Below are 12,373 nucleotides of genomic sequence, written 5' to 3' on the forward strand. Positions count from 1 at the left end.
TCCCGCCAAAGGGCCAACGGCCTCTGCGCCGGCTTCACGCCAAATTGTGCGCATGCGCGCGTCCCGCCATTGACTCACTGGCTGACTGAGGCGGGGGCGGGGCTTAAAAATAGCCGTTAACGGCTGCGAGGGTGAGTGACAGTCGGTGGGCGGAGCCAGGAGTTCTGAGGGAGACTTGCTTTTCCTTCTGCTGCTGGTTATTATTATCGTCCTTTCTGACAAATGGCGACGCAGCCTCAGAGGAAGGCAAATATATTGGTCTATAAATAAAGCCACCAATCATAGTGCCTTTATAATTACATAAAGAGATATTGCCCTCGTCCTCCTCAGAGGAAGGCAGGAGGGACAGCAGGTACTCATTTGCAAATGCAACTACTAGGAGCCAAGAGTGGCTTTACTGGTAAACAAATACATTTCGCCCTTGCCTTCCTCTGAGGCTGAGAGAGTGTGACTTCGCCCCAAGGTTCCCCACATCCAAGCAAGGATCCGAATCCTGGCCTCCCAGCGTCCCAGTCCAACAAGCAAAACAACTGCCCCAGTCAAAAAGGCGTCTTGTCGGAATGAGTGCCGCTCTCCGTTTCTGAATGGAAACTTCCAGAAGGCCCTATGTCTTGCTCCAGAGCATCTCTGACACTCTTGGGACATATGTTTAGTTGAGATTATATTAGGCTTTCTATGTATCAGTTTAAGAGGAGAAATACAGATCTATAGCTTTAAGAAAGGCAAGGATTGTGGGAAATCCCAGGGTCTTATGGGGTCTCCCTCTGGTTAGTCTCAGTGTGTAGTAAGATTTCAGCCAAGTCAGACCTGGAGAGAGTATTTTCCTTTGACAAAGAGATAAGTCCACAAAAGAAGAAAGATAGTCCGCAGAAGAAGAAAGATAGAATCCTCCAAGAAGAGAGCAAGGTATTTCGGAAGGACTATTGAGAAAAAGGAGATCAGTTTCATGTTTTTGTGTTATAACCAGCAAAGCTTTTGAAACTTAAGAAATGTGTGGACAAGTCTTTTGTTCTGGCTGTGTTCCCGAGAGCCAGAGGCCTTACTACACCCAAAGTCCATAGCATCGCTCTTGGGACAAAACATCCTACAATGGTTCATAGAATCATGGAGTTGGAAGAGGCCCCAAAAGGGCCACCCAGTCCAGCCCCATCCTGCCATGCAGGAACTCCCAATCACAGCATCCCCAAGAGATGGCCATCCAGCCTCTGCTTAAAGACCTCCAAAGAAGTGTGTTCCTCTGTCAAACAGCCCTTACTCTCAGGAAGATCCTCCTAATGTTGAGCTGGAATCTCTTTTCCTGCAGCTTCCATCCATTGCTGCTCCTCCTATTCTCTGGAGCAGCAGAAAACAAGCTTGTTCCCCTTTCCATATTACATCTTTCCCAACATTTAAACAGGGCTCTCATATCACCTCTTCTTAACCTTCTCTTCTCCCCAGCTCCCTAAGTCTCTCCTCATAAAGCATGGTTTCACCATTTTGTTCGCCCTCCTTTGGACACATGGCTCGTGTTTCTCAACGTCCTTCTTGAACTGTGTTGCCCAGAACTGGACGCAGGACTGTTCCAGATGAGGCCTGACCAGAGCAGAAGAGAGTGGCACTATGACTTCCTTCCCTCGCTCTAGGCCAGGGGTAGGCAACCTTTTTGAGCTGGGGGCCGGGTTGCTGTCCCTCAGACAACTGGGGGGCAAAGCCGGGGGTGGTGCTTCCGCGCTCCGGGGACGGAGCCGCACGCCAGGGGCGGAGCTTCCACTGAAGCTCCGCAGGGAGTAGGAGGCGTGTGCCCGCCCTCTCCTCCTCGGTCCTTTCCTTCGGCCGAATGGGCTCCGAGGGGCCCTTTCGGCAGAAGGGGAGGGAGGCTGAAGGGAAGGGCTTGGGCACCCATCCCAGGCCCTTCCCTTCGGCTCTTCCCTTCAGCCAAGAGGGCTCCAAGGGCCGTGGAGGAGCCCAGGAGGCGGCAGGCCACTTCCGCGGGCCCCTTCTCGGCCCGTGCGGCCCCAGGCCTCCCTCCGGAGGGAGAAGCCTGGGGCCACAAGGGCCCTGGGGAGAGGCCCACGGAGGCGGCAGGCCGCTTCCACAGGCCCCTTCGTGTGGCCCAGGAGGAGGTGGAGGAGGCAGCGGCAGCCTTGGCGGCAGCAGTGTCAACAGGACCGGACTGGGGGCGGTCCTGCTGCCTCCGTGGGCTGCATCCGGCTCGCGGGCCAGGGGTTGCCGACCCCTGATCTAGACACTAGACTTCTATTGATGCAGCCCAGGTTGCTTTCCCATTGTCCTGCTATATTAAAGATGGTTGTTCTCTTTACCCAAACCATCCCAAGTTAGATTAGGTTTTAGTCCTTTTACGTAAATATTCATTAAAACCATTATGGTTTGTTTTTGAACTACAAACTGTGTGTCTGTTGTTCTTTTGAGTTAGTCTTCATTCTTTAGGAAGACAGGTTTAAATCCACAGTCCGACCCACACCTTTGCTGTTCTGACAAAAGCTGAACAAGTTTAACCTTCACACCTTTGTTTCCCTTTAAAAAGGGTGGACACCCGGGGAACTAAAATTGCCCCCACAGGAACCGATTACAATCAGATCCATTATTATTGCAAAGAAACGACTTGCAGCGTTTTGACTGAGGCACTTTATAATTTTCAGCTGCGTCTCAGAAAGACTAGATATTCTTATTAGGACTCATGATGTCCAACTGCAGCCTTTTTAAAAATAAAATAAATCTACAAAGTAATCATAAAGGTTAAAAAAAGAACCACTTTTGTGACAATTTGGCTGATAAAGATATAATCCGAACATGGATTTTGGAATTTCCCATCATCGGCTAATAATAAAATCTCTAACTTTGTGTTTTGCAGCTCTTACTTTTGGAAAATAAAAAACATGTTATACTTCAGACAGTTCCTATTGAAAGCTTGCTTAGAACTAACGCAACAGTTCTGGAACTTGGAAGAAAAGAAATTGCTCGTCTTCAGATGTACAAACGCACTGGATGGAAATAAAACAGCAGCTGATAAAATGTCATTCAAAACAGTGTGGATCCCAAGTTATTATTGAAACATACAGTCGGATGGACCTCCTCATCCATGGATTCTTTCTCCCCGTATTTAAGCATGCATGGGTTCAAAGTATTCAAAAGATAAATTCCCAAAAGCAAACCTTGATTTTGCCATTTTATAGATGGGACACCATTTCACTATGACATTCTATATAATGGGATGTGAGCATCCATGAATTTTGATATCCACAGAGGGCCTTCGAACCAAGTCCCAGCGGATAGCAAGGGCCCACTGTATTTTGGAAAAGAAAAAGGTCTTCACAACTGTTTCAAGTTAGAGTAGTGATTCTCTTTAATGTAATTCCTTTATGTCACTGAGGTTAAGGAGAAAGAATACTTTATGTTCAAAATAAAATTATAGTATTTCATGTGAAAAGTCATTGTGCAATTCCACCAAAACAGTGTTGATCCAAGGTGTGGCTGTACCCCTCCACAACTGCACTGTGCTGCAAAAACCTTTCTCTGCATTTACACACTTCAGACTCCAACTGACAGCGATTTGTTTTTTTAAAAATCATGTGTATTATACAAAGATATAGCCAGGTGAGCCTGTAAAAATCAGTACAGAGATCTTGTAGATCAGTAGAGATCTTGGCAGCATGAGCTTTTGTAGACTTAAGTCTACTTCCTCAGATGCATTTGGTGTGTCCAAATGCATCTGAGGAAGCAGAGTTAGGTCTACAAAAGCTGATGCTGCCAACTTCTTTCATTTAGTCTGAAAGGTGCTACAAGATCTCTTAACATAATGTGTATTATACAGTTCCCATTACCCTTCCGGCAGAAGTGACTACTTGGCTCAGTGTTCAGACTGCAACAGCCCCTGCCAGAGAGCAAAATGAGAACAGCGATGCAGTAATTTACTCTGATGAAAAAGTGAGGATGTTGCAGCACCAGGGTTTCTAAGGCTGTGATTCTACTGGTAATTTCCAACATTTACATGGCACAAGTCATCTTTTTGACTGCAGCTGACCTGCCTTGCCAGCTTCTGAGAACTTGAGCACCAGCAGGGCACTTACATCTAATGGGGTCACTTTCCCTGCCTCCCACCATCAGTATAGTGCCTGCAGCCCCTTTTCTTCTGCCAGAGAGCTGCCAACTCTTCTGGCATAGCTATGCCAGCAGACAGGATCTTTATTTCAGGCTGCTCTGAGTTTTGAGCATGGTTTGGAAGGGCCCTTCCAGATGCAAACAGCTGCACTGCTGTTGTAACCAAGGGCCAGTATAAGATTACAAAGGCTTCAATAAATGTGTCACATTAAGACGCTACCGTGTGACTCAAGGCTCCAGTAAGACTGACTTGTTTTTTTTACCTGTCATGCAGAACCCTTCTGGGAGGGAGATACAGTTGGTCCTCCCTATCTACAATTCTTTATCCATGGATTCAAGCATCCACAGCTTGAAAATGTTCAGACGTATGCATTCCAAAAAGCAAACCTTGCTTGATTACAAGGGACATCGTGTAACTGTGCCACTGTATTTAATGGGACGTGAGCATCCACAGATTTTAGTATCTACAAATGGTCCAGAAACCAAACCCCAGCAGATATCAAGAGCCCACTGTATTGAGAAAAGGGATGGTTATTTTGAAAGTGTAGAAAAGCATAGGTGTTACAGAAGACTAAAAGGAAATCAAGCTCTCCAGATAGAAGAAGACGAACCACAGGTATTCTGGTCCACCCTGTAAATGTGAAAATGGATATAATCCACTAGAAACGGTCTGTCCTTCACAATCTTCACTCATACTGAATCATAAAACAGAGACAGCAGTAAGACTGAATGAACTTCAAGCCCATTAGGAATCTTCAACAAGTAAGGCAGATGATGTTTAATGTAAAGTCACTCTATTTATTGACAGATTTGGGCCACCATTTTGGAATGGAGGCAGTGAGGCTCACGCGGGAATCACCTGGTAATTTTAGATGCAACGGTTCATGTATGTTAGCCAGTCGCAGTAACGCTATTCCGAACTCATCTCCTCCAGCCCGATACTTCCCAGCAGACTTTCCAGATTCTGATAGCACTTCAGCACCATCAGGAATACTTTCAGAAGGCACAGGAGACAAGAGCCTTACAGGCAAGAGGCGCTTACGGATTACACCCATATGGTGGGTCCTTGCTGTTAACTCCTGGCCGATATAACAGCCTTTGGTGAAACTGATGCCATTCATGTAAGCCAGGTTAGATTCCAGAGGCAAAGCAACTCCACAAGGTAGATCTTTAATGCCTTCAGGGACGCCTGGAACAGAGAGAAGAGAAGACGTTATTAAACAGCATCTATAAACTGAATTTGGAAATCTACATTGTCCCTGTGTAATATTTTACACGTGACAGAAGCTTCTGGTTGTAATTTATAAAAGCTGTATGGAAACCGTATACTTAATTAGGCATTCTTTTATACTTTTTCTCTGCCAACCAGTATGAGTATGATTAACAATGGAATATCCGTAGACTTATCCTCCTTAAAAAAATAAGGACAGCTGGGTGCTGAAGCTCATTACCTAATATTATCTCTTCTGTCAATGGAGCACATGTTGGAAACATAAGCAGAAGTATTATGAAATCCTACTCCTTGCCATGAAGAAACCAGACTTTCCTTTGTCATCCACAGAACTCCCACCAGTTGTTTCCTTGTGTGAATGTTACTAACATAAAGAGTACTACTCATCATGACTTTCCAAGAATGCCTTTATGTACCTCAAAGACATAACCATGTTACTCTGGAATATCAGTACACAAAGGGATCTTTCAGCACCCTTGAGACTAACTGACACAAGTTGGAAGCAGGAGCTTTTGTGGACTTGAGCCAACTTCCTCAGATGCATTTTGCGTACCTCAGGGAGGAAGTTTAGGGAGATAATATTATAGAGCTTCACTGAACACCAGCATACTTTGTTGTGAATGTATTTTTGTCCACAATGCACATGTAAACTAGCAGAGATGTCTACCTTCTAAATAATCCTTGCTAATTTATTTGTCTTTGCTCACATCAGTACACCGATGGTGATATTTTCAATATGAGACATAGTTGTTAGGAGATGCTACGAAAGGCAGACATTTTTTTTACCTGTGACCCAAACTTGCTAGATTGCATAGATTCACAATTTTAAAAGTTTTGAAGTAATAGAAAAATAAATAAATAATAGAATAGAATTGAAAAACACATTTTAAAAATAGAATAGAAAATCTATGACTACGTTTTTTTATTTGTTTTCCTGTATAATGTTTTGTAATGAGGAAGGCAATGGTGCAAACCTCATCTGAACAAATCTTGCCATGAAAAACCAGGATAGGGTCGCCATAGGTTGCAAACAATTTGCAGGCACACTACTTTTTGTGGTGGGGTGGGGATGGTACAAAAAGGAACATGTTCAAGCTCTGGAAATAACATTCAAATCTGATTTTATGTCACAAAGTAAACATAAGTTTACCTGCTGCCAAAGTAAACACTTCATAATGTAACACATAAATGCAAATTTATAGGAGTCTCCAAAAAGTATTTTAAATTTAATGTGCACATGCACATCTAAACAACTTTCCATCCCCACAGAAATATCTGAAGACTGTAGTCTAATAGGATTCACCACCTACAAAACAAAGAACTGCCTCACCCCAGAGTTTTCCCTGCATCTATTCCCCACATTCTTGGTTCGGACTTCCTTTTCTCCATAGTGATGAGAAAAGCAAACAACAGCTTAAGCTGATCCAGAAATAGAGAGACTTCCACTACACAAGTGCTGAATACAGTATATAGGAAGGATGTTTTCATGCCACAGGAATGTTGCCACTCCCACTAAAAGACTATTTTAAAAACTTAAATGTATAACTTTCCTAAAAAAGAAAAAAATCCAGATGGTCAGTCATATGATGAATTATGTCAAGCAAAGATTATGATCAATCTGGCAGCATTCCCTCTCTGTACAAGATTCTAGAATTGGCAAACTCTTAAAGGCTTCCCCATAGCCATGTAAACTGGGGGATTCTGGGAGCTATAGTCCAAACAGTGAAAAGTCCCCACTCTGATTGCAGGGAGGTAAGCAGCATGTCCTCAATATCCATGTTTTACACAACCATCAGAACTGAATGTGAAATCTTCCTAAACTAGAGTACTCTTGGCTGCTAGGAATGTGGAAGGAGTTTGGTGTTTCAATACTTTCACCTAATACAAAAAGATTACTGTATATACTCAACTGTAAGTCATAACTATAAGCTCCATGAGGACTAGCCTGGAAGAAGGAAGAGCCCTCCCTCCAATCCATCTGCTTTGGTCCAGGCCTCAGAGGGAGAGAAGAACCACTGGACCTCATCCCCTTTCCCTCCACCATTCCCTTCTCCTTTTGTTTCGTGTCTTTTAGATTGTAAGCCTGAGGGCAGGGAACTGTCTGATTAAAAATAATATTGTAAGCGCCCTGAGAGCCATTAGGGCTGAAGGGCGGGATATAAATACCTAAATAAATAAATAAATAAACAAACTATAAGTCGACCTCATGTATAAGTCGAGGGCACATTTTGGGGACAACATTATGGATTTTGATATGACCCATAGATAAGTCAAGGGTAAAACTGAGTAGCAATTAAGAAAGGATCTAAGGGATGAAGCCGAGGAAAACGATGCCAAAGAAATTACAAAATTGCAGCAGATTTAACTGTTTGTGTTAACACTAAAGGCTGAACGGATGAGAGAGCAGAAAAGGATCAGGGCTTCCAGGACAGATTATACTCTTGCCTTGGACAAGGGGATGACTCCTTTTAAATAAGAGTTAAAAGTACAGTACATAAAACCTGTAGGTAAGTCGACTCAGGGGTTTTGGGTTAATTTTTGGACTAAAATTTCTAGACCTATACATGAGTATATACAATAAGTTCTGCACATCAGACGATTCAGCCTAAACTTCTCTTCAACATGTTAGTTCTTTAGGTACGATTATTTTTCCCAATGATAGTTCTTTATATACAATTATTATTTTCTCCATGGCGCACGGACACTCAGCCTGCAATGATAGAGTCCAGTGCTGACAAGAGGACAGTATTCTATTGCTCTGCAATTATCTTCTAGAGCCTTCCGTGAAAAATCCAAGGTGGTGAACATTACTTATACATAGTTTTTTGTGGGCTTTTGGGGCTCTGTGGCCATGTTCTAGAAGAGTTTATTCCTGATGTTTTGCCAGCATCTGTGGCTGGCATCTTCATCTGTGGCTGGCGAAACATCAGGAATAAACTCTTCTAGAACATGGCCACATAGCCCCAAAAGCCCACAAAAAACTATGGATGCCGGCCATGAAAGCCTTCGATGTCCTATTACTTATACATTCCACAAAGCTCTGGCTCATGGTGTGGTTTAAAGTCTTCCTTTGCTCTAGAGTAGTGGTTCCCAACCTCTGGCCCTCCAAATATCAACTTCCAGAATACCTAACCATTGGCCATGCTTGCTAACACTTCTGGGAGTTGGTCCAAAACATATGGGAGGCCAATGTTTGAAAGCCACTCTTCTAATGCCCATCTTCAATTGATCATATTTGTGTCTGCAAATATTGGACTGTTCATGGCAAAGACATGTATATCTGAGTGTGGAGAAAGCATCTGTAAACCAAACTGAAAAATCAAAGGCACACAGAAAGTTTCTTGATTGTCTTCCATTTTTATCAAGTCACTTGTCTAGGTGCTGTTCCCAGTCTTAACCTCTGGCATACTGCAAAATTAGCGCAAGACATAAATTTGGAAACTGGTAGAGCATGAGAATTTTAAGTAGGCTGCTTTTATACTTTCTGGATCTGACACAGAAGGATATACAAGCTTATGGAAACATGTGCAAGGGACGGGATGAAAATGGCAAAAGTGACAAATGAGACACAGTTCTCTTGTGCCAAGTGTGACCCACCTACGGAACTCCCAGCTCTATAATTTTATGATTCCCAAACCAACTGTGTTTCAAGCTGTTCTCTTCAGGAATTAATTTTCAGCCTATATTTTCCATCTGAGATATATCATGATAATATTTGAAACATGTTCACAAAGCACAACTCCTAGACTGTGTTTTCAATGCTGCCAGAAGAAGTGGTTCATGTCCAAAGCTGAGCGTGATTTTACCTTGTTTGTACCTGTGCCTATGGTAATCCTCAACCTTTCCTATGTGGCTTCCAGGAACAATCTCTAGTGGGTCTGCGCCTTGGCTGGTTATCAGCCTCCAGCCCATAACATCCACTCGGGGGTCAGACGTAACAAGCACAGCTTTGTTGGCACATTGCTGGAGTTTACGGGACGCTTCCTCAGACGGTTCCTCTGGAATGACAGCCCACAAACAGAGGTCAAGGCAGGCAGTGATGTTTACTTTCCTCCGGATCTTGTACAATTTCAAATGCTTTTGAAGGGAGTCCAGGACGGTGGCATCGCATTCCAGCAGCATGTGAGGCTCTTCTTGCGAGTTCTTGTGAATCCTGAAAAACAGCCAAACTCAGGAGAAGATAAAGCTGCTGTTGGAATGAAGCCTTTAAAAAAGCCCAGTTTTATCCCCTTCTGTGTCATGATCAGCCTCAACCTTTTCCAGCTCATCTCCCCTGCCTTGGGCTATACAAACTGGGATTTGTAGCTGTGCAAGATATTCAGCCTCCTGATGCCCCTGAAGAAACTACAAATCCCAGGATTCCACAGAATGAAGCCATGGCAGTTAAAAGTGGTGCCAGACTGCAGTTCTGCAGTGTAGATGCCCTAAAGCAGAGGTTCTCGACCTTTGGGCCTCCAGATGTTTTGGACTTCAATTCCCAGAAGTCCCAGTCAGTATGCTCATTGTTCAGGAATCCTGGGAGTTGAAGTCTCAAAAATCTAGAGGACCAAAGGTTGAGAACCACTGCCCCAAAGTGAGGAGGAGGATCACCTTAAACCGAGGGGAGGGGGTTTCTTTCGGAGGCTGCATCCACACTGCAGAAATAATCCAGTTTGGCACCACTTTAACTGCATGGCTCCATTCTATGGTATGCTGGGGTTTGTAGTCTTGTGAGACATTTGACCTTCTCTTTCAGAGAGCTCTGGCGGCCACAACAAACTAAGATTCCTAGAACTCCTCATAGCGCTGATCTGGGAATTGCAGTTTGTCTTGGCAGCTGCCCTTAGAGCTGGCCACATGCGCCCCCCAAGCCATTCCCAGTGGCCCATGAGGAGGCAGGACAAGGTCCTGTGGGATGCATGATAGCCGGCTGATAATGGGCAGCCAAGGCCTCAAGCAAGGCCCACCAGCCTCCTCCACAGTCCCTCCAGCCTTACTCCCAAGCGCTTCTTACCATCCTTCCAAAGCAATGCTGCTCAGAATAACTTTCCAGCTAAATGGAGGATGAAGAGGGAGAAAAAGAACGAGGCAGCCATTTGAAAAGCCCTTGAGGCCTGGCATTTTAAAAAAGTCCCAATTGAAAATGCAATGTATAGCCGCTGTCTACTTTAACTTCCTCCTCTCTGCATTTTAAAGGGAAGTGCCACCTGTGTCCAGGGCAAGAATTAAACCCATTTCCAACATGATTCCAGAGCAGTTACACTGATTGCTGGCAAGAAGTGTGAGACAAGGCCCCGTTGCTAAGAAAACCTTTACAATGTTATTAAAGCGTGTGCCGCATCACAGCAAAGTCAGTTTTGCAGATTAATGTGATTTCGTGGCAAGTAAAAATCTGAATAAGTGTGTTTTTTAAAAATATTTCCCTTTTCCTTGTAAGATAGTTTATTTGCAAAATGGTTTAATTGTTACTTCTCCCTTTGCTTGGCAAAGATAAAAACCTTCTCTGTGGCCTGAAGAACTTGAGCCCATTTTAACTTTGGCCCTTGCTTGCCTTCAAGTTGTGCAGGTCTGCCCTAGAGGCGCTGGAACTCTCTTCTTATGGGATTTGTAGTTTATTGGTGGGCACCAGAGTTCTCTGACAGATGAAGCTAAAGGTCTAAAAAAGGACAATTCCCAGAATTCCTTAGCACTGAGCCAGGGCACTTAAAAGTGGTGTCAAACTGGATTATTTCTGCAGTGTGGATGCAGCCCTTGCGTTCGTTCATTCCGCCTTTGAGAACCTGGAGCCATTTTCCCGGGAAAGTCAGCAGCCCCTCATTTGCATCCAGGCGTTCTGGCTCCGCCCATAGGATACGCCCCTCACCTGTACAGGATGACGTCATAGAGACTCCGACCCTGGACGTTGAGCGCGTGCGCGTAAAGCGCGCGAGGAAGCGCCGACGACGAAACCCCGCCCCCCGGCGGGGTAAGTTGCGTCACATCATTGGTCAGCAGCCCTTGAAGGAAGGTCGCCGCCTCAGGGCCTCGGAGGCGGAGAAGTGCTCGGTTCAGCGGGAAGCAGTTTGTGGTGGCGGCGGCGGCGACGGCTGCCGCCGCTTGCCCTCCACCTTCCCCGCTCATCCTCCTCTTCCCGGGACCGAGGCCCAGGCGGCGAGAGAGAGCCCGCCGCAGCGCCGCAAACGCCCTCACCAACATGGCGGACGGAGAGCGAGTGAAACAAATCTGCGCCGACTTAGGGGAAAAGTTGGGCTCGAATGCGCATGCGCCTGGGCTTCCCTGTCTTAAGCATAGGGAGGCGGGGCTACCGCCTGACCCTTCGCTTCTCATTGGCCAGGTTGCCTGCCTGTTTTCCCACTTTCCCGCGCTTTAAGGTCTGTCTTTTGGGGTCTGAGCTGATGCGTTTTGACGCCGCTGTGGCTGCTGCGTTGCTCAGTGCTGTGGAATCCAGCTCTCAGACAGAGGCTGTATCCACACTGGAGAAATAATCCGGTTTGACACAGGTTTCATTTCCCTGGCTCAGGGTTGTGGCATTCTGGGAGTTGAAGCGATTCCTCCTCATGTTGAGGTGGAATCCCCTTTCCTCTAGTTTGCATCCATTACTGCATTGTCTCCTAGTCTCTGGAGCAGCAGGAAAGAAGCTTGCTCTATCCTCAATGTGACACCTTCAGATATTTAAACAGGGCTATCATGTCACCTCTTAACCTTCTCCTCTCCAGGTGAAACATCCACACTGGAGAAATAACCCAGTTTGGCGCTGCTTTAACTGCCCTGACTCAAGGCTATGGAGTTCTGGGAGCTGGAGTTTGTTCTGGGCCCAGAGAGCAGCGGAAGTGTAAGAGACCCCAAAAAGGGCCCTGATCCAGCTCAACCCCCTTCTTCTGCCGTGCAGGAACTCTCAGTCAAAGCGTCCCCATTGACAGATGGCCATCCAGCCTCTGTTTAGAGACCTCCAAGGAAGGAGGCTCTGCCACAATCTCCAAGGAAAGAGCGTCTTCCACTGGCGAACAGCCCTTACTCTCAGGAAGGTCCTCCTAATGTTGAGCTGGAACCTCTTTTCCTGTAGAC

At 45.4% G+C, this 12,373-nt stretch overlaps 1 protein-coding gene across 2 annotated transcripts; it reads right to left on the reverse strand.

Moving 5' to 3' along the window:
- Window positions 1-3,347: 3,347 nt before the first annotated feature.
- On the reverse strand, window positions 3,348-11,546 carry IBA57 (iron-sulfur cluster assembly factor IBA57). Of its 2 annotated transcripts, none has more exons than XM_089533754.1 (3): window positions 11,172-11,546; window positions 9,136-9,482; window positions 3,348-5,287 (listed from the first exon to the last, which is right to left on the reverse strand). In XM_089533754.1, exons 1-3 carry the CDS (start codon window positions 11,501-11,503, stop codon window positions 4,893-4,895), a joined length of 1,074 nt encoding a protein of 357 aa, XP_089389880.1. In that variant the 5' UTR covers window positions 11,504-11,546; the 3' UTR covers window positions 3,348-4,892. The 2 variants fall into 2 exon arrangements, with proteins under 2 accessions (XP_089389880.1, XP_089389881.1); XM_089533755.1 differs by having other exon boundaries at window positions 9,136-9,327; window positions 11,172-11,272.
- Between the last annotated feature and the right edge of the window lie 827 nt (window positions 11,547-12,373).

The sequence above is a fragment of the Sceloporus occidentalis genome, unplaced genomic scaffold (assembly GCF_023333645.1).
Source record: "Sceloporus occidentalis isolate IW3139 unplaced genomic scaffold, rSceOcc1.0.p SCAF_7, whole genome shotgun sequence".
In the NCBI taxonomy this organism is placed as follows: Eukaryota; Metazoa; Chordata; class Lepidosauria; order Squamata; family Phrynosomatidae; genus Sceloporus; species Sceloporus occidentalis.